Source organism: Bubalus kerabau, chromosome 2, assembly GCF_029407905.1.
Source record: "Bubalus kerabau isolate K-KA32 ecotype Philippines breed swamp buffalo chromosome 2, PCC_UOA_SB_1v2, whole genome shotgun sequence".
NCBI lineage: Eukaryota > Metazoa > Chordata > Mammalia > Artiodactyla > Bovidae > Bubalus > Bubalus kerabau.
The window spans coordinates 191057618-191083483 of record NC_073625.1 but is presented as its reverse complement, the minus strand read 5'-3'; the positions used below and the strand labels follow the sequence as shown (position 1 = coordinate 191083483).

Sequence of the window (25866 nt, the reverse complement as noted above, 5' to 3'; positions counted from 1 at the left end):
GATTCCATGCTGGTGATGGACAGGGAGGCCTGGCGTGCTGCAATTCATGGGGTAGCAAAGAGTTGGACACGACTGAGCGACTTTTCACTTTCTTTCTTTCACAGAGACCCTACCCCACCCACCACCCACCCCACCCCGTGACAGAAGCTCCACCCCTGATCTCAGCACTGCTTCTACCAGGGGAGGTGGTCTTACCAGACTGGTCCAGGAAGCCACAAGTCAGGGACCCAGGAAGCTTAGGAGATGGGTCTCTGGCTTCCCTGTACCATCCCCGAAGCCACATTGTACTTTTTCGAACACAATCAAACACAAGAAAGCAACTGGACTCTAGCAATACATATTTTTTTATCGTTCCTTGAGGCCGTCGGGGCCGGAGCTGCAGCCTGCAGACCTCCCAGGAGAGGGCCAGCCGCGGCCGAACCCCGGGGAGGTGAGGGGCATGCGAGGATCTGGGTGTCGGGGCGGGAATGGGGGCCTAGCGCACTGGTTCTGCACTTCCTGCGAGACCAATCCAGGAAGCGGAGCCACTTTCTGACTCCTGGAAAGCTGCTGCACCCGTTGTGGGCCAAGGCCGCGGGGGCGCCGCAGCCGAACCAGCCCTTGCTGTCGCGCAGGCGCACTGGGTCGCACGGATCCCGCGGCCTGCCGCTTTCCTGCCGCGCAGGCGCACTAAGCCGCGCACCGGAGGCGGGATCGCGAACTGCTGGGAGCAGGCCGGAGGGCGATGGGCGGGGCCCCTGTTGCGCTGTGGCTTGGCTGTCGCCCCGCCCACTTCCGGCGTGCTGCTCTTCCGGGCGAAGGCGCCTGGCCTGGGTCCGAGGTGGGGCTAGTCCAGACGACGAAGGAGACAACGATCCACCGTCAAGGCTGCAGCGACCATGGCGTCCAGCGGAGTCCGCGGGCCGACGCCGCGCTGGGGACCGACACTCGGCAGCGCTGCGCTGTTCCTGCTGCTCCTCCCGGCGGCCGCCGCGCAGGGTGAGGGCGGTCGGGGGGCACAGGGTCAAGGGGTCGAGGGAACCGGGCGAGGTGAGGACAGGGGGAGCAGGGTCGGGGTCAAGGAGGGCGGAGGGCAGGGGGTCGCAGCCGCCCGGGGTGGCTGCTCCAGGCCCGCGCGGTTTGCGGGGACGGCCGGGGGCCACCCGAGTGTCCGTTGGTGGCCTGGGCCGGCCCTTTGTCCTGGCTCAGCATTCGGGCTGGTCCGGGACCGCGGGGGCGTCCTGGCCGAGCGCGCTGTCCCCTCTTTAATGTCCCCGCTACCCTGGGAAAGAGCTGTCGAGTGTGGACCCGGGGTCAGAAGCAGAGCTGGAGAGCTTGCCTAACCCACAGCAGGTCAGCGGCTGGAGTCCAGGGGCCTGGCCCTTGTGTGGGCACGGCTGGTGTGTTGGGGGGCCTTGCTCCCCTCGAGGATACCTGTGTGCAGCCCTTCCACCGATGCCCACTGTGCAGAGTAGACCCCTCTGAGGAGCTCCAGGGTCAGCGGCCAGTGCTTGAACTTGGCCTGCCCTGCCGGGGCAGATTGTAGGCTCTCCAGACCTTCCCTACTTGGGTAGGCGGGTGGCCCTCTTTGTTTATCCCACCACTTCTCAGTAACCACCTGTGCCCGGTGCTGAGCCCACATGGTGACTGGCTGATGGAGGCGCTGAGTTCCTGGGCTGCCTGACCTGGAAATAGCAGTTAGCGGGGTGAGGAGAGTGCATGACCTAAGAGCTCAGAAGCTCCAGGAAAGGGGCTGCTGGAGGGCAGCGTCCTGTGGGTGGTCTGCAGGTGGGTGGGGATCTTGGAGGGTTTGATGGGGGAGCTGTGTGTGGCGTGCGAGGGGTGGGGGGTAATCACCAGTGTGGAAAACAGAGCCTCTGGCTGGTGACCTCACCCACCTGGGCCAGCCTGAGGGGCCAGGGCGTTTCTCAGCTCCGGTCAGCTGTAGTTGCATCAACTCTGTTTAGCACTGCAAGGCACCTTTCCTCTGTGTGGCCCGGAGCGGGTGTCTGCGTGCAGCACTGCGTGAGTCTCTTCAGCCTCCTAAACATACTTGTGTGCACACTTGTGACATTATCTGTCAGTGCAGCGGTGGAGTTGCACAGAATAGGGAACTTTTGGTCGAAATTGACTTTTCAGCACAAATGTGAATTTTCAGCACAACAGGATATATGTAGCTGTAGAGAAAGTGTTGTTACGAAGACCTAGCTCCCATGACCATGGGTCCCAGGAGCCCTATGAGCTGGTCTGTTTGACCTGGGAGTGCTTTTTACTAAACAGGCTGGATGAGAACCAAATCTGCTATCACCCAAGAGTCTCTCCGGGGTGGCTGAAGGGCCTGCGCTCTTGTATTGTTAGAGTAGGTGTGTCAGGAAACGCCCCCCCCCCACCCCCACCCCCCCGTGTGTTTGGCTGCTTGCCTTTCATGCTGGCTTGGCCCTGGACTTCTGAAGCCACCAGAGACCCCTGTGAGCTGAGTGGGCGGGTCCTGTGACAGTTTGGGAATGAAACCAGGCGTAGTATTTCAGGAGAAAGGCCGCAGTTTTTCTAGCCACACTGAGCACTGAGGTGCCCCTTTCCCACAGAGGCTGGGCTTGCTGTGTGGTTTGACTGCTTGTCATGCCATAGGAATGTGACTACACCATCTATGATACTTTGCATTCCTTGTAAGGATGCTGTGCGTATTAGTCAGGAAAAATTACTCTAAAGAAACAGAACCAGCAGGATATATGTAGAGTTATTTGGCTCAGACCGTAAAGCATCTGCCTGCAATGTGGGAGACCCGGGTTCGATCTCTGGGTTGGGAAGATCCCCTGGAGAAGGAAATGGCAACCCACTCCAGTACTCTTGCCTAGAAAATTCCATGGATGGAGGAGCCTGGTGGGCTACAGTCCATGGGGTCACAAAGAGTCGGACACGACTGAGGGATTTCACTTCACACGACAGACTGGCTCACAGGACCGTGAGGCTGAGGAGCCCCATAAGCCGCTGTCTGCTCAACCAGGGAGAGCTGGCGTGTGGTCTAGTCCACACCTCAAGGCCGGGCAGCAGGGAGCCAGGGAGTCACAGCGCAGTCTAAGCCTCACTGGCAAGGGGAGATGACATCTCAGATCACACGGCAGATTCATGCTGCCTTGCCGTTTTCTGTCAGGGCCTCAGTGGATTGGGAGATGCCCACCTCCCTGGAGAGGGCCAGTGCTTTCATCTGTCCACCCGTTCAGATGCTAATCTCTTCTGGAAACACTTTCACAGATACTACCAGAAGTGTTTTTGGGAATTAGCTGGCAGTCAAGTGGTTAGGACTCTGTGCTTCCACTGCCAGGGGCCCCAGTTCCATCCCTGCTCGGAGAACTAAGATCCTGCAAGCCCTGAGGCTTGGCCAAGAAGAAGAAAAAAATCTTCGTAAAAAGGAAAAGAGAAACGGTGTTTTACCAGCTCTCTCGGTATCCCTTAGCACAGACAATTGACAGATAATATTAAGCACCACAGGTGTGTGAACTCAAAGACCATCACAGCAATCCAGAACCAGCCATGTCTTCTCTGCTGTGCACTTGGGTGGAGGGGAGGCATCAGGAACCCACAAGGTGTTGAAGAGCTTTGCAGAGAAATTCACTGAAGAAGTTTCATGGGCTTTGGACCCCACTTTAATCGTGTATGGGGTCAGACTCCAGCTGAGTTTCATCTTTACTTTGGAGGGAAGGCCACCCCTGAAAGGACCTCAGGATGTTGTCCTAAACAGGGGTCCAGAGGAGCTGTGGGGGTGGAGGTGGGGCTCCTTCAGCACTCTTTCAGTCCAGCAGCACTGCGGTCCTGCTGCTGAAAACAGGGGGCTCCCAAGCAGGTCACAGGGCAATGGGTGCGTGCACGGGTCTGAGCCTTTGCCTTGCTCTGTACTCTCCTTCCCCCTCTTCTGCCGAGGTGGTAAGACAGCCAGGACTTTGTGTCTACATGAACTTGCCGCCGCACTTCTCCTGGGAAGGTGACAGCCACAGCACCCCCTGCCCCCGTATCCTTTCGCCCTGCGCCATGGCCACAGTGCCTGATTCTGGGGACCTTCCACTGCCGCCGGCATGGCCAAATGCAGCCCTCTGGTCTGTTATGTTCCACAGGCAATATGCTTACTTGTTTCCTTGTTGTTAGAAAACATGCCCCTTCATACATGTAGTGTGTGTCCTTCCATGGTTAAGCAGGACTCACCTGAAACTGTAGGAAAGAGCTCACATGTACCATGGCTGGTATGTCTTGAGAACCCTTTTTCTTTGGCTTAGTTTTCCTGAGAGCACAAGACTTAAGGTTCTTTAGTCGGTGGCTCAGAGTCCAAGCTGGAGAGCCCGGCCTCAGCGACATTGCCCCTTCAAGCGCGGGATCTTGGGCAGGCATTTTGGCCCCAGTTTCCTGTTTCTGTGATGAGATACAGTGCCCTGAATGACCAAGAGTGCCTGGTCTCTGAATCAAATGTAAATAGTTAACATGTTTCTCTTTCTTACTATGCCCTGGTGTTTTCAAGGGCTTTGTGCTGACTTTGTGAGGGCTGTGTAACATTGGCGTTTCTGCACCGAGAACCTGCCGGGTAGTTCCAGGCCATGCTAGGAGCAGCAGGGGGAGGCCGTCCCCTTAGCCTGCTGCTCCTGGCCTCTCTGTTGACTTGTGTTGGCCCGTGACCTGGAGACGCTGGGCTGGACGGGTTTGCTAGTTCCTGCAGGACCAGTTGTCACACAGGCTTCTACGTTGGAAATTCTCCATGAAGAATTCCTGTGCTTTATTACTGTTTCTCTCTTGGCCACTGTTAAGATTGACGACAAGGAAGTGCAGGCTTGCTTCAGTTTTTCAGAAGGAATCGAGAGTGGATGTGCAAATGAGAGCGTCATGCAGATAGATCCCCACCGTGCCTCCCTGCCCAGCGCTTTATTAGAAAAAGTTCAGAGCTGCAGAGAAAGTTGAAGGAAAGATGATGTGGTGAACTCCAGAATCCCTGTCTGTTCTTGCAGCCTTGGCCATGTGTGCTCTGCCTTCCTGTCTGTGTCTGCCTGGGATGGCTTATTTTGGCTGTGTGACGTGGCTTGTGGGACTGTACTTCCCTGACCAGGGACTGAACCCAGGCCACTGCAGTGAAAGTGTAAAGTCCTATCCATTGGTCCGCCAGGAAAGTTGGATTACCCAAACCGATGAGAGCAAGTTGTGATGTGGCCATTTGCCCTAAGTTCGCCAGGGTGTATCTCCTAAGAAGGAAGATATCAGCAGCACATGACAGTCAGGTCTGCATGGTGACCATTAGGATGCTGCTGAACACTTGATTTAACACACACCTCGTGCACACAGATCACCAGTTACCCAGTGGCATCCTCCGGCCGCTGACCCCGGGCACGCGTGTGTTGCTGTTGGCTGTGGTATCTCTTAGCCTCCCTTCCCCTGGGGCAGCCCCTCAGCCTGTCCTTGGGCTCACAGGCCTCTTTGCGGTACCGTCAGTTTCCTCCGATCTGATTCGAGTGCATGTGGGGAGCGTTCAGCCACTGGGTAACTGTCCTTCCTGCACCCTCGGAGCACCTTCTCCCACTGGTCCTGTGGTCTTGTGGTCATAGGTCATACGTCTTGTGCACGTATTGTCTTCGTGGCAACATGTTTTATCACTCTTCGGGTGCCTTTTGTCTTCCTAAGTACAGTTAAACAGGGTGGGGGGTGCTCTGAGACCGTATGTAATCTCTTGTCCCTCTGCAGATGGCTCAGTGGTCTTGGCGTCCATTGTGGTGGAGACTCTCAGCTGGTTGTCCTTCTCTGTTTATTCCATGCTGGTGTGAAATCATGAACATTCAGGAGGCGAGAGTCCATTACTCTGATGTTTAAGTTGTGCCAGTTTGGCAAGGAGGACCCCCCCCCCCCCCCCACGCTGGCTTCTGGGCCTTTGTGCCACTCTCGGAGGCAGCAGGCTGTCTGAGGTGACGTGTCGTCTCTGCCCCAGTTGTGGGGCCAGCTGTTGTCCTGCACGGAGCCTGGTGCCTTGTAGTGGGGACAGTATCACCTACCCTCGGCCCCTTGGTGGACAGAACTCAGAATTCAGCTTTCAGGTGAAGCCGTCCTCACGGCAGCCCCGCAGGGCTCCCCCTCCTGCCATCCAAGGCCGGTGGGTAGGGGGGCTCCAAACACCTGTGGCAGCCCTGCCCTCTCGGCCCTGCTGTGAGAGGCGTTTGGGGGCCGTCAGCTTTCTCTGCCCTCCTGGGCTGAATGTGTCAAAGTAGTCTAAGATCAGCTTCAACACAAAGCTAACAGCACGCCACTGGAGGCTCTGAGAAGGCTGCTCTTTAGTAGTGATTGCCTTAGGATGGTATGTTGTGACAGACATGGGCTTTTATTTTTAAAAATGGGATGTACAGGAGCTACACTATTGAAGAGAAGCGCTCCCCAGCCCTCTCAGGTAGCAGTTTAGTACAGGTCCTGGTCAGCAAACGTTACGAATGAGATTGTGACTTAGACCTAAAGCTCCCTTTCCTTGCATTTCATCGTGAGAATCTCAGGAAGTCCAGGGAGCTGTGGGACCCAGGTGGTGAGCACTCCTCTGCCCACTGTTGGGTTTGTCACATTCTGAAATTACAGACACCCCCACCCCCGCGCCTCTCTGCACACGTCATTACCAAGAGCTCAGTGTTCCTCTCTTCTTAGATCCATTCATTCTTTGTGCAGTGAGATGCAGGAACCTACATGTGCTGTCAAGTGCATTCCACTTGTGCGACCCTGACCTCTTTCAAGCCTCAGAACAGGCATCTCCAGCGGTCGGGGCCCCACCCAGTCCGACCTGCCCCCCGCAGTTGAGTCTCACCTGTCCTGAACCCTGTGCTGTGGGCCTTTGTGGGGGCCTCTCCTGGCCCTCATGGTCTGTAGAGTCATCTGTATGCAGGCCTGCTTCTTTTGGGGCTGAAGAGTGTCCCACTGCAGGACTCCCCAGTCAGCTCTGTCCCCTGCCCCCCAGGCACTGCATGTGAGGAGGAGGTGGTGCTGGGAGGGGAGCATGCTCCCACTAGGCAGGAGGAGCCACCTTGCGGCTCTCCAGACCTGCAGGGAGGCCGAGGGCCACGCATGGTGCCTGGACCCCTGGGCCGTGTTCAACTCTCGGCTGTTACCACATGTAAAGTTTGCTGTCAGCTCTCCTGTGCACGGGGGTCTTGGTGTGTCTGGGACACACAAGACTGAGAGTGGAATTGCTGAGTCTTGGAGGAGCATCTTGTTGGGGTCCTTTAATGGACTGGAACCTGGTGGTCCGGAGTTGACGATAAGAAAGTGAAAGAGAGAAAGAGGCTGATATTCCCTGGTTTATGCAGATAACCAATAAAGCTCTTGACACAGAGCTTGCATCGCTCACTAAGGCACCAGGTGCCCTCTCGAGGGAGTGAAGGCACAGGGCACCTTCTCGAGGGGATCTGAGAAGCCCGGGCAGGAGAGTGAGCACGGCGGGTCTCTACACTCCAGAGAATTAGCCGGGGCGGGGAGAGAGAGAGAGAAACAAAAACGACACGGGGACCTAAGCTCTGATGGAGCAAAGGTGCTTTAATGATCTTTCTGTGAGTATATATAGGCTGTTGTACAAGATATTTCTTTCGACAATGATAAAGATCAGAAAACCAAACATACAGCAACTGTTACCAAGGGAACAAGGGATTAATCATGGTCACAAGGTCAGGAGACGATCCATATCTCAAGAAAGGGGATCGAGACTAAGCAGTTTTGTCGTAAAGAGAATGTTTACTAAAGGAGATTCAAGCCTGTCTCACACAATGACTTCAGTTCCTGGGAGCAGCATGCTGCTCCTCGTGAAGATAATCAAAGGACTTGTGAGAAACAGCATGTAGGAATCTTCCTGTTAAGCACTCCTGGACAGCATCTGTTTGTTTTCGAGTGGCTGAGCCATTGTGCACACCTGCTGACATGCTGAGAGCCCCTGATCCTCACCACGGTTTCACATCCTCAGTTCTTGCGGGTGGGAAGTGGGACCTGACTGTGACTCCTGTGCCTTTCCTAGTAGCTGAGGGTTGTACTCAGGCCTCTTCTGAGTGTGCGCACATGTCGGGCAGCCTGGGGTGAAGAGCAGCTGCTTGATGGTGGGTTGGAGAGTCTTTGTTCGTGCACCAGCTCTCCCCTGACTGGCTTGAGTTCCAGAGGTGTTAGCTGCTCAGCTTTGAGTCCTTCCTGTAGTGGTTGTCCCGTGAAGATGCCCAAGAGGCATGGGGTGTGCAGGGTGCTCCATGGGGTTGGAACGGCTTCTCCCTCTTGCCTGGGGAACCGGCCGGGGGCTGAGGCCTGGCTCAACCCCAGCCTGGAGCTGGTGTGGTCTTTGGCTCCAGAGTGTCTGCTGAGGAGCTGGTCATTGGTGCCCAGGCAAGAAGCAGGTGACCGTCTCCCGGGAGACCCCCGGGGTCAGGACCACGCACGCTGCTGGCATGTCCCCACAGGATTCCACTTACAGAGGCTCACCATGCACCTTGAAGGCTGGGTGTCCCTCTCCAGGTTCTGAGCATGACTCGCTGTGGCCTCCTGGTGTTGACACTGCAGGATTCTCAGTGATGTTCATTCTTTCCCTGCAGGTTGTTCTCAGAACACAAGCAGAACCTGTGAAGAGTGCCTGAAAAACGTCTCGGTAAGTGGTACGTGGTCAGCGCATGATGCAGAAGCACACTGGCCAGCTCTGACTCCAGGGGCCGTGTGCATGGTATGGGGTTCAGGGCAGTCAGTAACAGCTTTTCTTGGGCGATTTAAACTCTCAGGAGAGCAGCACACACCACCGAGTGTTATTAACGTGCTGCTTCAGCCCCTGAGAGCAAACGTGAGCCCCTGGCTTGCGGCCAGGAATGCATATGAGCCCCGGGGCCTACAGGTGTGGTGTTGGGTGAGCGCAGGTGCTTGAAAGTTGGGGGGACATGTTTAGCCCCTAGTCTGTGACTGTCAACCTGTGTCCAGGGCTTCCTGGGTGTCATTCCACCTTGCAGGCCTGTTGGGACAGGGGCTGGGCTGTTCTACACATGGGCCCTGAGACATGGCTGGCGTGCCTGGGGTCCTCCCAGCCCCCCATTCTTACCCAGTGCTGAGCGTCAGCTCTCCTGCTGAGGGGTCCTTGAGACAGAGCGCCCCGTGTTCTTTCTCATCTCTGGTTGGGTTTGTCCAGATGACAGTGGGTACACACGTCCTCTGAAGGCCTGACTCCCGCTCTGAACTCAGACAGGGGAGGGCTTCCCTGGTGGCTCAGTGGTGAAGAATCCACCTGCTCAATGCGGGAGACATGGGTGTGATCCCTGATCCGGGAACATCCCACATGCCTCGGAGCAACTAAGTCCCTCCTCTGTGAGTACTGAGCCTGTGCTCTGCAACAAGAGAAGCTACCACAATGAGAAGCCCACGCGCTGCAACTAGAGAAAACGTCTGAATAGCAGTGAAGACCAGTGCAACCAAGAGTAAAGAGTGCAGAGGAAAGCCAGGCCCTCGGTGTGTGACTCCTCGAAGCACAAGAGCTGCTGGAAGGGTCCATAGGCCCCTGCAGCCTGCCAGCGCCCCGCATGGTTCACCGCGTGCTTGTACCTCGTTATCTGAAAACAGGAGAGAGACGGTGGCAGAACTTCCGCGGAGGAGAACTTAGCGCAGTGCGCTCCAGGGGCTCTCAGTAAAACTGCAGGGGAAGAATGGAAGATGAGATGTTTAAAACTTGACGGTTTTAAAATGGAGGATTTCCCCCCAATTTTTAACTCAGGAAAGAACCACTGAAATAGAAGGAATCCTCAAATGGCCAAAACGAAGAGGGCCTTGCTGCTGTTTGTCATTTTGAGCATGAGGCACCAGAGTGTACACTGCCTCGGTGGTCCTGGGACCCCAGGTTTCATCGCGACATTTTTTTGGTAACAGACTCTCACCCTAACCTGGGATGGAAAAATAATGTTGTTTTCTATCCTGTTAAAACCTGTAAGAAAAACAACTTAGTGAAATCTTTACTTTCGAGCATAAAAATACCCACAATGTTCTAACCTGGGTGGGCTTGTTAGGTGGCTCAAACCTCCCATCTGAGCCAGCACGTGCCCGGCTCTGGGCCCCTGTCTGGTGTGCCAGCCAGGTCCCCACCACGTGTTCTAGGGACACAGGCAACATGGCTTCAGGTTCACTAGCACCACTTTCTCTTTAGTTCCATCGTCTTTAAAATGGACCACTCGGTGGAGTTGTAGAGGTCAAGTTAGGGTCTTTGCAGGGTAATAACCTTAGGTGGACACCACTCAACTGCCTGGCTTGGTCCCTCCTGCAAGGGATGTGGACCGTCCAGTGAGGGACGTGGGGAAGCACAGAGTGCCTGCCTTCCTGCCAGTGCTGCAGGAAGCCACGGGGCATGGGGGTGCCTGGTGGAGGAGGTTTGAGTGAGGAGGGCCTTGGTGAGTGGGTGGAGTTGAGCTGCTGTGTTGGGGAGGGGCTGAGGAGGGAACAGCAGTGGCGGGGGCGGCACAGGGCAGACCCTGGCCCATCTGACGTCTGACATCCTCTTCCAGTGCCTTTGGTGCAATGCGAACAAGATGTGCTTGGACTACCCAGTGACCAAAGTCCTGCCGCCCAGCTCCCTCTGCCGGCTAAGCTCCGCACGCTGGGGCGTGTGCTGGGGTAAGTCGCCACTTTCTTTGGTTTCTTGCAAAACCAGTGTCGTTTTGAACATTCTGGTTGTGCTCAATGAAGGGAAGACACCAGAAGTGGGGATGGCCAGTGAGAGTGCTGGTGTCTGAGAAAGGGGTGGCCCAGGTTTGATGGCCATGGCCTCTGTTCTGCAGGCGTCTCCCCACATCCCAGGGCCATGCAGGTGGTGTCAGCACCTGTCCGGGTGGCGGTGCTTCTCCTGGGGAGACGTGCACTCGGTGAGACCCAGGCTGGTTTCTAGTGGCCATATCAGTTGGTGGGTGGTACATGCTGCCACCTGGAACTCATTTTTATGAGTTGGGCTTATTAATCCTTCCCTTAGTGGCTCAGGCTCGGGGCCTTCCAGAGGCCCGCCTGGCTGCAGGTTGTAGGAGCTGGTGCTCTCACAGGGAGTTGTGATGGTCCGTTTGTGTGTTTGCATTTTGGGTTCATCTGCAATTTATTCTCTGTGTTACCTTTTTTCTAAACAATTTCTGTCCCAGAATCTGTCAGCCTTCAACTGAACAACTCACTTCTGATTTCACCCGCTGAAACCTCGGGGACCCAGAAGTTTGTGTCTTTGTGAGAGTGTGTGTGTGTGCACGTACACGTGGAGACGTGCCTGTTGACATCCACACAGCTGGCTGCCCTCCTAGCCACCCTCACTCCGGAAAGGCTCCTTGGGCCTCGCCAGCGTATGTGTCGTCCTGGTGTCTGTCTCCCCTGGACCTTCCCTCCCACCTGTTCTGCAGGGACGGCTCTGGCTCCAGGGAAACGTGGGCATCTCGGGCTTGAACTGTTAAAGTGCTTTCAACAGTTGGAAGCGTGACTCCTAACACAGTGCGCACTTGAGCCCTCACCCCTCCAGGCCTGAGCTCTAGAGTACATGCATGCGTATGCACATACGTGTGTGTGTGTACAGACACTCGTATTCTAGAGGGCACACACACATATGCACGTACGCGTGTGCAAACACTCGTACTCTAGAGGACAAACACACATGCACGCACGTGTGTGGACAGACAGACACACACTTGTGTACTCAGCGGGCTGTCACAGGAGCCTGCAGGTGATGCCACTCAGCAAGACAGACCACACCCAGTGCTTGCCTGTCCCCCGGGACCCCACGGGCGGCTGCCGTGGTGCGCTGGTGGACGTCGGGCTGTATGTGGGCTGCCATGTGCTCCTGTGTGGGCTAAACGCAGCTGCCCACCGCTCTGGGCATGCCCTTAGGAGCGGACTGCTGGCTCACACCAGCAGTTTAGCCTGTCAGCCACACGTTTCTCAGGAGTGGCCGCCCCAGTGGACGCTGCTTCAGGCAGGGCGGGGCCTTGGTCGGTCCTTTTCTGTGACGTGAGGTTCCCACCCTGGGGCTGTGAGTGTGGCTGACACAGGACACCTGGCCCTGGGCAGTTTGCGGAGGGGGCTCTGCACTCCACGCAGGCTCGCACTGGGTGAGGGCGTGCTGGGGGGCAGTCTTTGTGGTAACAGGAGGGTGGAGTGCCCACAGTTTGGATTTGGGCTCATCCTCAGGCAGGCAGGCAGGGAGCTGGGATCTCATGCGGGGGCCGCTGGAGACACTCCCGGCTCAGCTGGTCACAGCACGCCGCGCTCACAGGCCTGCACCGCAGGTGCTGTCTGTTCTTAGGGGCGACTGCAGGGGCGTCTTACTCAGGTCTAGGCATCATCGTGTGGGCTTGTGACTGTGACAGCCTGAAGTGCATACATTCAGTTGGAGAACAGCGAAGGCGATCGTTTGGCCCCTTGTCCAGGACCGGGTCTCTCTTTGCTCAGGTCTAATACGTCCTGTTGCCCATCATGGTGAGGTTTCTGTTTCTGCTTTATAACTGGGTCTAGCTGCTGACAAGAAAGGCTCCGGTGGGGGCAGGTGTGTCTTAGAGCCACGGTCTTCTCAGTCTGACTGGTTTCTAAAGTTGATTGTTTGGGAGTTCTCTGATCCAAAAGTTACATCCTCTGTTGCGAGGGTCTTGTGTTACTTCTATTTCTTGTGTTTCTGGCACTTCCAGGATAGGTCAGGGGAGAAAAAACCACAAGATTCATGGCCAGTGCTGTCACGCTGGCAGCCGTGGGGGCACCGGGGCGGTGGGCATCTGCCTCCCCCACCCCCAGCCAAGAAGCTGGCAGGGTCGAAGGTGATCAGCTCTGTGAGGCAAGCCCAGTGCTGCAAGCTATCATGGGAGGGTCCCACCACCATCCAGGAGTACAGGGCGGGGCCGGGCTGACTGGACGGTGCCAGGCTGTCCTCTGAGAGGCTCTGGTGTGAGAATGAAGTGGAAAAGTACTGAGCAGCTGGTTTTAATTTGTAAACCCTGAAGAGAAGCTGGAAAGAATTGGAATTTGTCCTAAGTGTGTTAGGTCTGGACGGGAAACCACAGTCAGCTGATGGCGGCGGTGCCGCCTTCCAGCCCCCAGGTGTCCCTTGGCCTGGGCCGTGGCTCTGGTGGGCCCTTGGCCCGCACAGGCGGACATGCCTCCTGCTGGCCTTTGACTCAGGTCATCAGAGCAGGGCTGGTCTACCTGCTTTTGTCAGCTTTCCTCAGGTTGGAAACATCTCTCCAGCATCAGGTGGTGAGGAAAGTTACCTGTTGCTTGAAGTTGATGGAAACTGGTGACTCAGTCACAGAAACAGGCTGGAGGAAGGTGGGGCATTGCCGCCACACCCTGGAGACCCCGTGGGGGAGGGGCGTCCCTAGTTCTGGAGACCCCGTGGGGGAGGGGCGTCCCTAGTTCTGGAGACCCCGTGGGGGAGGGGCGTCCCTAGTTCTGGAGACCTCGTGGGGGAGGGGGCGTCCCTAGTTCTGGAGACCCCGTGGGGGAGGGGCGTCCCTAGTTCTGGAGACCCCGTGGGGGAGGGGCGTCCCTAGTTCTGGAGACCCCGTGGGGGAGGGGCGTCCCTAGTTCTGGAGACCCCGTGGGGGAGGGGCGTCCCTAGTTCTGAAGACCCTGTGGGGGAGGGGCGTCCCTAGTTCTGGAGACCTCGTGGGGGAGGGGGCGTCCCTAGTTCTGGAGACCCCGTGGGGGAGGGGCGTCCCTAGTTCTGGAGACCCCGTGGGGGAGGGGCGTCCCTAGTTCTGGAGACCTCATGGGGGAGGGGGCGTCCCTAGTTCTGGAGACCCCGTGGGGGAGGGGCGTCCCTAGTTCTGGAGACCTCATGGGGGAGGGGGCGTCCCTAGTTCTGGAGACCCCGTGGGGGAGGGGCGTCCCTAGTTCTGGAAACCCTTTGGGGAGGGACATCCCCGGTTCTGGAGACCCCACAAGGAGGGGTGTCCCTGGTTCTGGAGACCCCACGAGGAGGGGTGCTCCTAGTTCTGCAGACCTCACTAGGAGGGGCGTCCCCAGTTCTAGAGACCCCATGAGGAGGGGTGTCCCTGGTTCTGGAGATTCCACAAGGAGAGGCGCTCCTGGTTCTGGAGACCCCACGAGGAGGACTGTCCCCAGTTCTGAAGACCTTTGGGGGAGGGACATCCTCGGTCTGGAGACCCCACGAGGAGGGGTGTCCCCGGTTCTGGAGACCCCACAAGGAGGGGCATCCCTGGTTCTGAAGATCCTTTGGGGAGGGACATCCCTGGTTCTGGAGACCCCACGAGGAGGGGCGCTCCTGGTTCTGGAGACCCACGAGGAGGGGCATCCCCGGTTCTGGAGACCCCACGAGGAGTGGCATCCCCAGTTCTGAAGACCCCACGAGGAGGGCTGTCCCCGGTTCTAGAGACCCCACAGGGAGGGGTGCTGCCAGGAGCGGTCAGGCCCTAACTCTGCACCTTTGAACTTGCAGTGAACTTCGAGGCCTTGATCATTGCCATGTCGGTGATCGGGGGCTCCCTGCTCCTGGGGGTTGCCATCTGCTGCTGCTGCTGCTGCTGCAGGAGGAACCGGAGCCGACGGCCAGACAAGAGCGAGGAGAAGGCCATCCGGGAGCGCGAGGAGCGCCGGGTCCGGCAGGAGGAGCGGTGAGGCCCAGCCTGATTGGGGGCAGCAGGGTGGGGTGCTCCTGCTGCCCAAGCTTCCTCCACGTCTGAAGAGCAGGACCATGTGGAGTGTCCACAGGGTTTTCTCAGGGTGGTGTGGAGGGTGGGAAGCTGAGTGTGGGGGCTGGGCTGGCATGGCCTCTAGCGGGTGGTCCAGTCCTGAGCCAGCAGAGGCTCAGCGGGAGGAAGGCATTTAACTAAGTCTCCTGTCCGTCTGAGGCCTAACTGGGCCTCTTGTGTGGCCAGTGCTCTGGTGACCATGTGTCCCTGATCCTGGAGCCCTTTGGTTAGTGTGTGCAGTACGGCCAGGATTGGGGGTGCTGACCTGCCAGCCTGCGGCTGCTGGGGGCCAGGACCCATGTACTCCCCACTGTCTTCAGAACCAAGGAGAAGATCTTTGCTGATTTGTTTTTATGTGTAAAGAACGTTTTCTAAAATCACAGTTAGGGGCACTGGAATTGGTTTTATCGAAAGGAAGAGTTGAATGATGTGCCATCAAAGCAGCTTTGAGTGTGTGCTTAACATCTGCCCATCCTGGTTGGGATGGCCACAGCCAAGCTGTCCTGCCCGGTCTGGCTCCAGGCCAGAGGATGTGAGAGGCACAGCTGTTAGAATTACGCTGTAGTTTGGTGCTAAACCAGATTTCTCTGTTTTAGGCGAGTGGAGATGAAGTTGAGACATGATGAAATCAGAAAAAAATATGGTAAGAGCAATGGGCTCCCCATTTCTGTTGGCAGGGGCTGGCCCGGCCTTCCTGGTCACATTCAGTGCCGGGCAGTCTCTGCTGTGTGTGGGGTGGCTCTCCAGAAGCACACGGTTGACCACTGGTTCCCCCGAGTGTTTGTGCCTCCATCGGCCTTCCCGGCACCTGTGTGCCCGTGAAGTGCTGCCTCCCTTCCCGTCTGCTCTGATTTGCCTTCCAGTGGGGGAGCTTCTGAGCTGCGGGGCCCTGTGTTCCCCGCCCTCATGCTGGAGTTGTTCTTGGCCTGACTTCCCACCCTCTCGGCAGTGGCCACACTCAGGCCTTGTCCTGGGAGCTGTGTCCTGTTCTGTTCCAGTGTTTGCTTGGTGAGGTTTTCCGTGGAGGGACTGTTTTCTTTGGTGTTAGGAGCATTGAACCTGCTCCTGTGTTTAGTTGGCTCTCTGCTGATTCGTAAACCACCAAGGTCATTGGTGTTTTCTGCACTTGGTTTCCTACGAAATTGGAAATTGTAGAAAGGAGCTTTTTGACATTTGATTAAAATTAATGGAAATAAGAGACAGGTGGGTGTGTGTGCGTGTGTGTGCGCACGCACATACACACACACACCCCCCTCTGATTAAAAATTAATGTAAATAAGAGGTGGGTGTGTGCTTGCATACACACACGCGCACACACACTCAGCTTTTTGACATCTGATTAAAATTAATGTAAATAAGAGACAGAGACAGGTGGGTGTGTGCTCGCATGCGTGTGTATGCGAGCACACACACGCTTGGACCTGTGCCCAACCTGCACAAGGCCTTTTCTGGAGCAATCAGAGATTCCCTGTATTCCTTTCAAGGAGCTGATCAGTTGCCCTTTAATTGCACTGATGGAATTAACTTGTGCGCATTTGTGTGACGCCCTCTGAATGGCCTGGACTGTGGAAGGAAGGCCTCGACCATGGGAAGAATTTGGGGCGGGGTCAGGGCTGAGCCTGATTGACACACAAGACACAGCACAGACGAAACCCCCTCTCCTTTGGGTTCCTTCTCACAAGGCAGCTTCCGTCTGTTTTTCCCTCTAAACTAGAAGTAGCGCCAGGAGCTGGTTTGGGTATTTTTTCCAGCAGGACCTCAACAGTACTGCTTTTACTTGGCACATGACAGTTCCCTACCCCAAACCAGCTGTGCGTTTCTCCCCAGCTGAGCTCACCGTCTTCCCCTGACAGACAGCACCCTCCCTCTGCCCGCACCTGGCCCCATTATCCCCCATGCCCCGAGCCCTGCGGGGAGGAGGGTTTTGCAGTGGCTCCAGCTGTTTAAAGAGAAGGAGAGTACGCTTCTCATGCAGGCAGCTCCTGGTCTCCGGGTGTTTAGCTCCTTCACTTTTGAACTGATAAGTCACCTTCTGCCTGTGATCTTAATTCTGAAAATTAATCAGGATTTATATAGAGCATCTCAAGTATGGTGCTTTTGTTTTCTTATATATAATTTAGCCAGCCATGGAGGGATGACACAGTGGCTTTCTTATTTCTTTCTGGATCAGCAAACAAGTCTTTTGTGCTTAGGACCTATTTTTCTTAGAAGTATTGTTTCCAGTAAATTTCACTTTGGTTTTAAAGTCGCCAGTAGTGTGACTTTTTCAGAAGGGTAGTGTCTGAGCTCCTTGCACACCTGTCTTCCTTGGGGCTTCAGTAAACCTTCATACGGGCTTCTGTGGAAACCTTCATACACAGCCTCACGTGCCGTTTTCTGGCTCTTGTTGCCTGTGGCTGAGTGTATTTCTAATCAGGCTTGTTTTGTTTTCAGGTTTGTTTAAAGAAGAAAACCCATATGCCAGATTCGAAAACAACTAAGACGCACTTGGTGGCGCGGCGAGCAGTCTCCAGGCCTCTAGTCAGCAGGGACCCTGCCGCCCGTGCGCCTCCCACCGTAGGGAAGGAAGCTGCCTCGGGCTGAGGCCTGGGAGCTTCTGTTTCCTCTTCTCTCGTTTCTGTATTTAATCACTTGAGACACGAAGGCTGTCAGGGCTTCTCTGTTCTGTTGTCCACTTGGGGAGGAAGCGGCACACCTCAGGCCTCCACTCGGCTGTGAGCCAGTGCAGACGGCCCTGCATCCAGGCCCGCGAGGTCCACGTGCAGGAAGCAGAGCGGTGCAGTCCGTCCTGGGACCTCCCCAACCCCTGTCGTTTCCAGTGCATCTCGGGGCCCAGGATGCAGTCTGACCTGACCCACACCAAGTAGCATTGAGCTGTAAACCTTTTTTTTTTATTATTGGATTTTATTCTCCCACCCAAAAGATTCTACCAAAAAGCTTTATTGTCAGAGTTCAGACTGCTTATGGGGTGATTTTTCAAGTTTGTGTCTTTACTGGTACATCAAGATATTTTTCTAGTGTTCATCTGAATTATAAAACCTCCGACGGGCAGTCGTCGGTCAGGTGCTATTGTGTCCTGGGGGTGGGAGGGCCTCCTGAGGCTCTGCCTGCCTTCTCTTCAGCCCCACTGAGTGTCAGCCTCAGGGTCTCCTGAGTCAGACCCTCCCTGCCGTCTCTGGTGGTCACTCAGGGCTTGCAGGTGACCACAGGCCCTCCCTCTAGAGGAGGGGGCTGCTGATGGGATCTCCACACATAGGCACTGGCGGCTGTCCCGCTTGTCCACCGACCCTAGCTCCCTACCCGTCGTCTGTCTCGGCCTGTCCTGGGCATCTCCCACAGAGGCGGCTTCTCACAGGGGCGCTGGGTGCGCGTGGTGCCGCCCTTGGGGTTCCTTTTTTCCAGATCAAGATGCAAGCCCGCAGTCGGTAGCCCTTGCACTTCCTGGCAGGGACAGCAGATGGTGAAGTCACTGTGAACAGCCTTTCTTTAAAAAATCTGAAAATAGTCCTAGTTGCCAGATTGTTTTAAATGAGAAAAACATTGAGCTTTGGGAAGGAAGGTGAACGTGCACACTAGGTAGGGGCGTCCATGCGGATCCAGGGGTCAGAGGGCATTGTCACACGGCCACATGTGCCTGGTCAGCCACACGGATCTGTGTTTGACCTCACAGTTCCACCCTCACGTTTCACAGACCAGAAACAACCTTTAACAAAGTCTTTTGTGTTATTTCTCTGATTTCTTGGGCATTTGATAGCAATGAAAGTATTATGAAACATTCCTAAATATAACAGTCTGCAAATTTTTACTTTATGCTGTTTGTTCATAAACTTTGTAGTAGATTTTAATGAACTTTGTATTAACTTGATAGTATGGATGTAAAATCACTCTTTCCTGACTTGAGGCTGCTGAGCTGAAAGCAAAGCCGGGTTGTAGATAAAACAGGTTGTTAGAGCGGGGTTGCTGGTGCACGAGCCACCCTCCCACACAGCACAGAGCCCTCCTGGGAGCGGCTCCGCAGTCTCACGTTCTTCTGAAGCAGCACCAAGAGCAGCCAGAGATTGTAACCTCAAGGAAACCACAAGTCTGAGTGCCTTAATCTTGAACCAGTTTCCAATCAGCTGATTAATACATGCTTTTGTTGACTATGCCTTGCGTTCCTTGTGTTTCATTTCTGGGGGCTGTGGACGTGAGTGCTTGGGGAGCAAGGGCAGCAGGGCTGCTGGAGTATAAGATGGGCTTCAGGACCCACTGGCACGAGTGCGCAGCCTGCTCCTAATGCCAGGCCGGTAGGGAGCCTCCACACCACGAGGTGAGTGGTCCCCGGGCCCTGCCTTGCGATGTGTTCATTCCTGCTGCAGCTCCCCTGCTTCAGACATGTGGCTAGCGCAGACACCTGGCCTTGTCCCCCGCTCCCTCCCCCTCCCCGGGGCCCCTCCATCTTGTGAGCTGCTGCTTAGTTAGGGTTTTTTTGAGCACAAGCCACATGTCTCTGCTCAGCCCTGTGATAAACGTTCTCTGCTCCAGACTCCGAGGTTAGTCTCAGTCACAGGGTTGCTGAAGGCAACTGGAAGGGACAGTCAGGCAAGGCACTGCGAGAGGAGGTTGGACCTATTCACACCTTGGACTGGGCTCTGCTGCCTCCCCTCAGGACACAACTCAGGAAGGGAAACCACGGTGGGGGCCAGGCTAGGTGGCTGCTTGGGGAAACTGGCCCACCTCCCAGGAAGGCTCCAGGCACTCACTGCCCACCAGTGCTGGCTGAGGGACAGTGAGGTTGTGCCAGCCCACAGGGAGCCTGCCTGCTCAGTGACTGAATCCCAGGGGTCCAGGCACCAAAATGAGCAGGAGCCTCTTCAGGGGCCACAAGACAACAGAGTCCTGGGCTCTCGAGTATGTGGTAGCAGGTCCAGGGGTCAGAACTGGGCCAGCATGCTCACCGCCTACCGCCCCACCACCCACCCTCAACCCGGTCAGCTTGCCCCAGGCCCTGTGACCCCGACTCCACCTTCCCACATCTCTCCCTGAGTCTGCCGGGCATCACAGGCCTCTGACCACAGCCACGTGGGCTCCATGATCCGTGACTGTGCTGTCCAAGCGTGCCACCCACCACTGTCATCAGCAAGTCAGCAACCGGCCTCCAGGGGACATTCTAGCGTGTTCCCAACAGCCAGACCCCTGGCATGCCACCTGCCCTGATCAGGCCACTTCCCCCCATTATCTGGCGGGGGTACACACGGTCTGGCTGAGCATCTGGGCTCCCTGCCGCCTGCTCACCAGGCCCATAAGCTCTGGTGATGTCATAGTCGGGTCAGGCGCTGCAGGTGACAGAGCCAGAAGGTTGACTGGCCTGAGGTCAGTGTGGAGGCACAGGCGTCAGATGGTCTAAGCTGGCAGGGCTCAGAGAGGAGAGGGAAGCAGGTGCCAGGCCAGCAGCTGGAGGGAGCCGAGTTAATTCGCCCCGGCAGCTGTGACCCTTGGGGCCTGGCCTGTGGCCCCAGCTGCTCCTCGGGGCTCGCCTGCCCTGGAACAGCCAGAGAGGGGCTCAGAGGATCTTGGAGTGCCTCCACCCCAGCCACTGTGATGAGACCACTGGCTTGAGGCGCACACACAGACATTTCCTGTCTCGGAGTCTGGGCCTGGGCGTCTCAGGTGGCCCCTCCTGTGGGAGCGTGCGGCCGTCCCTCCTTGGAAGGACCCTGACAGACGGGATTAGGGCTCACCCAGCAACTTTGTTCTAACTTCATTTCCTCATTAACCATCCCCTCTCCAGAGCTTGACATTCTGAGTGCTGGGATTAGGGCTTCGGCTTGTGAATCTGGAGGACACGACCCAGCTTGTCATACGCAGGGGGCCCCACATTTGACCCTTTACACCCGCTCTGGGATGCAGGGCTCTGCTCACCATCTCAGCGGCAGGGGTGGGTTCTACAGGTTCCCAGGCCTATCTGTAGGGCAGTCTTGCCTTCAGTCCCAGGCGCCGGTGGGGAGGCACCAAGTGAGCTCATCCCTGACACATGTATGGGCCTCTGGTTCCTACGGGCCCACAGTGAGCTAGACTCGAGTGGGACCCATCCTCATCTGGCCTCCACAGGCCCCACTCTGGCCAGCAGACCTCGGTGGCTGGCCAGGTCCCCACAGAAAATGTTAGCCGTTCAGTCATATCTGACTGCGACCCCCGGGCTGTAGCCCGCCTGGCTCCTCTGTCCTTGCCATTCTTCAGGCAAGATTACTGGAGTGGGTTGCCATTCTCTCCTCCAGGGGATCTTCCTGACTCAGGGATTGAATCCCAGTCTCCTGCACTGGGAGGCGACTTCTTTATCATCTGAGCCACTGGGGAAGCCGCCGCAGAGCTGGTAATAACTCCCGAGGGTCAGGGATTTCCTTTGCTCCAGGACAGTGGCCCTTGAAAATGGCTACAGGTCCATCTGGGGAAGCCCTGAGAACCACTCCATGGTCTCACCTGTGGTTGAATGACAGGGTCCTTTGTCACCAGCCTGGAGACCACTGGGGAAAAGCCAGGGGTCTCCATTACCGTTACAGCTGGGTTTTGCCCGAATTTATATGCACACTCAGTCATGTCTGACTCTCTGACCCCATGGACTGTAGCCTACCAGGCTCCCTTGTCCATGGAATTTCCCAAGCAAGAATACTGGACCAAGTTGCCATTTCCTTCTCCAGGGGATCTTCTAGACCCAGGAATCAAACTTGCTTCTCTTGCATCTCCTGCATTGGTAGGCGAGTTCTTCACCAGCTGAGCCACAGGGGAAGCCTTTGCCAGACTTCCGGAAGTCTTTGACCAAAAGACCTAGAATTTTCCTTAGCAGCTAAGCATCAGTTTCATTCTCAGGGCCCCTCCCCTGACAGTTCCTGGGCCTCAAAAAACTCCGATTCCTCTCCTTCCTTCCAGGTGACATATTATTTGCTCCTGGTCTATCTCTAGCTTCTGGTGCTGACCCCTGGCATCCACCCCATCAGGACCCCTTGGTGATCCATGGCAGACTCTCCAGTCTGCAGAGGTCAGCCGCTGAGGGTGCTTTGCCTGTACATTTCTCCATAACTCAGTGCAGGAAGTGCCCTGAATTTGGCTGGGAGGGCAGGGTGCAGGCTCACGTACTAGTCCCACCAACGGCCTCATTTCCAGGAGCCCATACCTTTGCTCCACAGCAGCTAACCTACCTTGACAGCCCACTGCCCTCGCCTGTGCCAGGCCCCGCCTCCAGGCACATCCACTGCCCTCCCCTGTGCCAGACCCCGTCTCCAGCACTTCCACTACCCTCTCCCGTGGCTGGCCCCGCCTCCAGGCGCAACGGTCTCCTGAGTTTGGGGAGGGAGGGACGCACGAGGTGGATTTTCCCCAGGGTCTCCAGGTGATGGTAATACAGAGCAAGGCTTAGAACGACTGCCCCAGAGGCTTGCTCCGCGTGATGTGGCCCGGGTTAAGTAGCCTGGCGTCACCTGGGAGCTCGATTGACTTGCAGAGCGTCACTGCCCACGCAGGGCCTGATAAGCCAGAGCCTGTGTTCCTCCGAGATGCCCTTACAGTTTGTCTGGAGTGTCCCGGCTGAGCACCGCCCACCAGGGCTCTCAAACGAGCTGCGTCGGAATCCCGGCATCCCCCGGAAGGCCCTTAAAACCCGGATGGCTGGGCCCCACCCCAGAGTCTCTGATCTAGCCTGTGCACTTGGAGCCTGTTCCCAGAAGGCAAGGGTGCTGCCCTTCCAGGGATGCAAGAGGATGACCCCGGTGAAGCCCGACGTCCTGTTAGCCCTGCGTCCCCGGCCTGCTCTCACGGCTGCACCGCTAGCCCCAGGCTTGTGCAGCACCTCCCAGGTCTGACAGGCGCGAGGCCTGTTTCTAGGATGTTCCCCAGACCCCGCCAGGACAGCTGAGGAGGACCCAGACCCTCGTTTAGGGTCGGGAGGTGATCGGCAGAGGGGCCCCACCTCCGCAGGAAGGGCCAGGTGGAGTCAGGCGACCGGAGGCTGTCCAGGGATCCAGCAGGGAGGGAAGAGGGATAAAATGAAGGATCGCTGACGATTTTTCTGGACCACGGGGGCGTTTCCCGGTTTCTCTGGCCAGGGGGAGGGGTTTTCTGCGGAGGTTTGGGCGGGTGCGCTGCCCGCACCGTGCTGCTCCAGGATCGGGATCTGTCCAGAAGTAAAAGAGCACAAAACCTGGATTCACCATGGCCTTTGGTTCGCAAGGTCTCCTTTTCTCTGGCTAGAGAGACAGGATGGGGTTTTGCCACCCGCACTGGCCTGTCACCCCCACACTGGGGGCACCCTCTGGTCGGAACTGGGAGGTGAAAGAGGAAGAACACCTGGAAAGTCACCGCATCGAGTCTCTTGGGTCTGCTCCCTAACCTGCCTCGTTCTAGCCTTTCAGAGTCTTCGCAGGTTGCTCTCACCGGAAGTCTCTTCTAGTCCTCGGAAGGCTGGTTTGCCGGGTGTAGAGATCTGAGCTCCATGTGTGTAAAGGCATCTGCCCTTCCTCTTCCTGGTCTGCGGCTTGCGTGGTCTCTGCATCAGGTGTGTGGTCTTCTGGTCCTTGTTCTTCTGCATGTCATGTGTCTTTTTTTCCCTCTGTCTGCCTTCAAGGTGACTTCCTTATCTTTGGCTTTCATCACCTTGAACATGACATGTCTTGGTGTGACTCTTGTATGTTTATTACGCTGCGGCTGCTTACTCACTTCGGTCGTTTTCGATTCTGTGCGACCCTGTGGACTGCAGCCTGCTAATCTTCTCTGTATACATTTAAATCCTTTTGAATTTGAATCTGTGCCATGGTGTCTTTACTTATAGAAAATTCCCAACCATTATTTTTTTCAAATATATCTCCTGCCCTTTCTTGCTTCTCCTTCTGTGACTCCAGTTGTTGCCAATTGTATGTTGTATGTGTGTGAGTGGCTCAGTCGTGTCCAACCCTTTGCGATCCCGTGGACTGTAGCTCGCTAGGCTCCTCTGTCCATGGAATTCTCCAGGCAAGAATACTGGAGTGGCTTGCCATGTTAGGCCATTTGAAATCATTGCAGGCTTTGTTTGCTCTGTTCTGTTGGGGGTGGGGCCCGTCTTTCCTCTCTGTTTAGTCTGGGTTATAACCATGGTCTTATCCCAAAGCTCCTGGTTCTTCCCCTTGTCTGTACTGAGTCTCCTCGTGAGACTGTTGAAGATCCTACATCTCTGTTTCCCTGTTTTTATTTCCAGAGTTTCCATGGGCCCCTTCTGTCTCCATCTCTGTGCTCAAAGTCTCCACTCTTTTCTTTATATTATCTTTTCCTCTAGAGCCTTAATATCAATTCGGTCTGACAACCCCAGCATTTGAGTCACATCTGAATCTGGTTCTGGTGATTTTTGTGTCTTGATTGTGGGAGTTTTTCCTCCTTTTTTGTGTGTCTTGTAATTACTGAGAGCAAGATACTGTCTGGAGGGCAATAGAGACTGCGGTTAACAGTATTTATATCTGGAAATGGACATTTTTCTTCTGTTTGGCTGCTATTGCAGGGGTCAGGCAGCTACCGGGGCTGACTGGCTCTGGGTTTTGTGGTTGTCATGGTTACCTTTAGTGCCCACTGACCTCACATTCCTCAGCATCACCCGTGCTGAGGGTGGAGGATGGTTTGCTGGAAGGTTTTTCTCAGTGTCCCCACTCCGCCTGGAACTCCAGGCCTGCCCTGCGCGCCTGCACCACGGGGAGGGGCTCTCTCCAGGCTCACTCCCCTGTGTGATGGACCCTCCAGCTTGCTTCTGGGCACTGACTGCCCTGGAATGGGGAGTGGCAGGTCGGGCTCCCTGTTGCCCTGGTGCAGGTTCACATGGACACAGATCTCATGTCCTTGCACTTTGGGGTGGGACTTAGTGACCCTGTTTCCTCTCCAGAGAGGGAAGACCACCAAGGAGCTGGGCCTGGATGTACTCTGACAATAACAGTGAGGTGACACCTTTAAAGGCTTTAGGCTTAGATTTCTATACCCAGAAAGCCATCCTTCTAATACCGAGAGATGTCTGGTGCGGACAAGACAAAGTGAGCATCTATCTGAGGAGCCTGAAAGCTTCAGTCTGAAAGTAAGAGCAAACTGATTAGGGAGAGGACCCTAAACTTAAACACTGGAAAGTCAAAATCCCAGCTTTCTGATGGGTTTAAGCAAAGTTGTAATTTTGAGGTTGTCCAACTTTTCTCATTTGTAGACTGAGATAATGATCATCCCAGCTTTCCACATCCTAGGCAGAACTCACCCTCCACAGGATTTTGCTTCTTGAGTTTTCTTAGAGACCTAATATGTGCTCAAACTTTGTAAATATTCCAAGGTGATTAAAAATATTACTTACAGCTTTCTTTGGCTTCCAAGTTCTCTCTCTATGCATTCAGTTCAGTTCAGTCACTCAGTCGTGTCCAGCTCTTTGTGACCCCATGGACTAAAGCACTACAGGCTTCCCTGTCCATCACCAACTCCTAGAGCTTGCTCAAACTCATGTCCATTGAGTCAGATACAACCATCTCATCCTCTGTAGTCCCCTTCTTCTCCAGCCTTTGATCTTTCCCAGCATCAGGGTCTTTTCCAGTGAGTCAGTTCTTTGCATCATGTGGCCAAAGTATTGGAGCTTCAGCTTCAGCATCAGTCCTTCCAATGAATATTCAGGACTAATTTCCGTTAGGATTGACTGGTTTGATCTCTTTGCAGTCCAAGGGACTCACATGAATCTCATCCAACACCACAGTTCAAAAGCATCAATTCTTCAGTGCTCAGCCTTCTTTATGGTCCAGCTCTCACATCCATACCTGACTATTCAAAAAACCATAGCTTTAACTAGACAGACCTTTGTCGGCAAAGTAATGTCTGTGCTTTTTAATATGCTGTCTAGGTTGGTCATAGCTTTTTTTCCTAGGAGCAAGTGTCATTTCATGGCTACAATCATCATCTGCAGTGATTTTGGAGCCCAAGAAAATAAAGTCTGTCACTGTTTTCCATTGTTTCCCCATCTATTTGCCATGAAGTGATGGGACCAGATGCCATGATCTTGAATGTTGAGTTTTAAGCCAGCTTTTTCACTCTCCTCTTTCACCTTCATCAAGAGACTCTTTAATTCCTCTGCTTTCTGCCATAAGGGTGGTGTCATCTGCATCTGAGGTTATGGATATTTCTCTCAACAGTCTTGATTCCAACTTGTGATTCATCCAGCCTAGCATTTTGCATGATGTATTCTGCATATAAGTTAAAT

General features: G+C 55.4%; 1 protein-coding gene across 1 annotated transcript; it reads left to right on the top strand.

Moving 5' to 3' along the window:
* The first annotated feature begins 747 nt into the window (after nucleotides 1-747).
* PTTG1IP (PTTG1 interacting protein) lies at nucleotides 748-18796 on the top strand. The gene is made up of 6 exons (XM_055569826.1): nucleotides 748-978; nucleotides 8550-8602; nucleotides 10488-10596; nucleotides 14399-14573; nucleotides 15248-15294; nucleotides 17085-18796. Exons 1-6 carry the CDS (start codon nucleotides 879-881, stop codon nucleotides 17129-17131), a joined length of 531 nt encoding a protein of 176 aa, XP_055425801.1. The 5' UTR covers nucleotides 748-878; the 3' UTR covers nucleotides 17132-18796.
* The last annotated feature ends 7070 nt before the right edge of the window (nucleotides 18797-25866 follow it).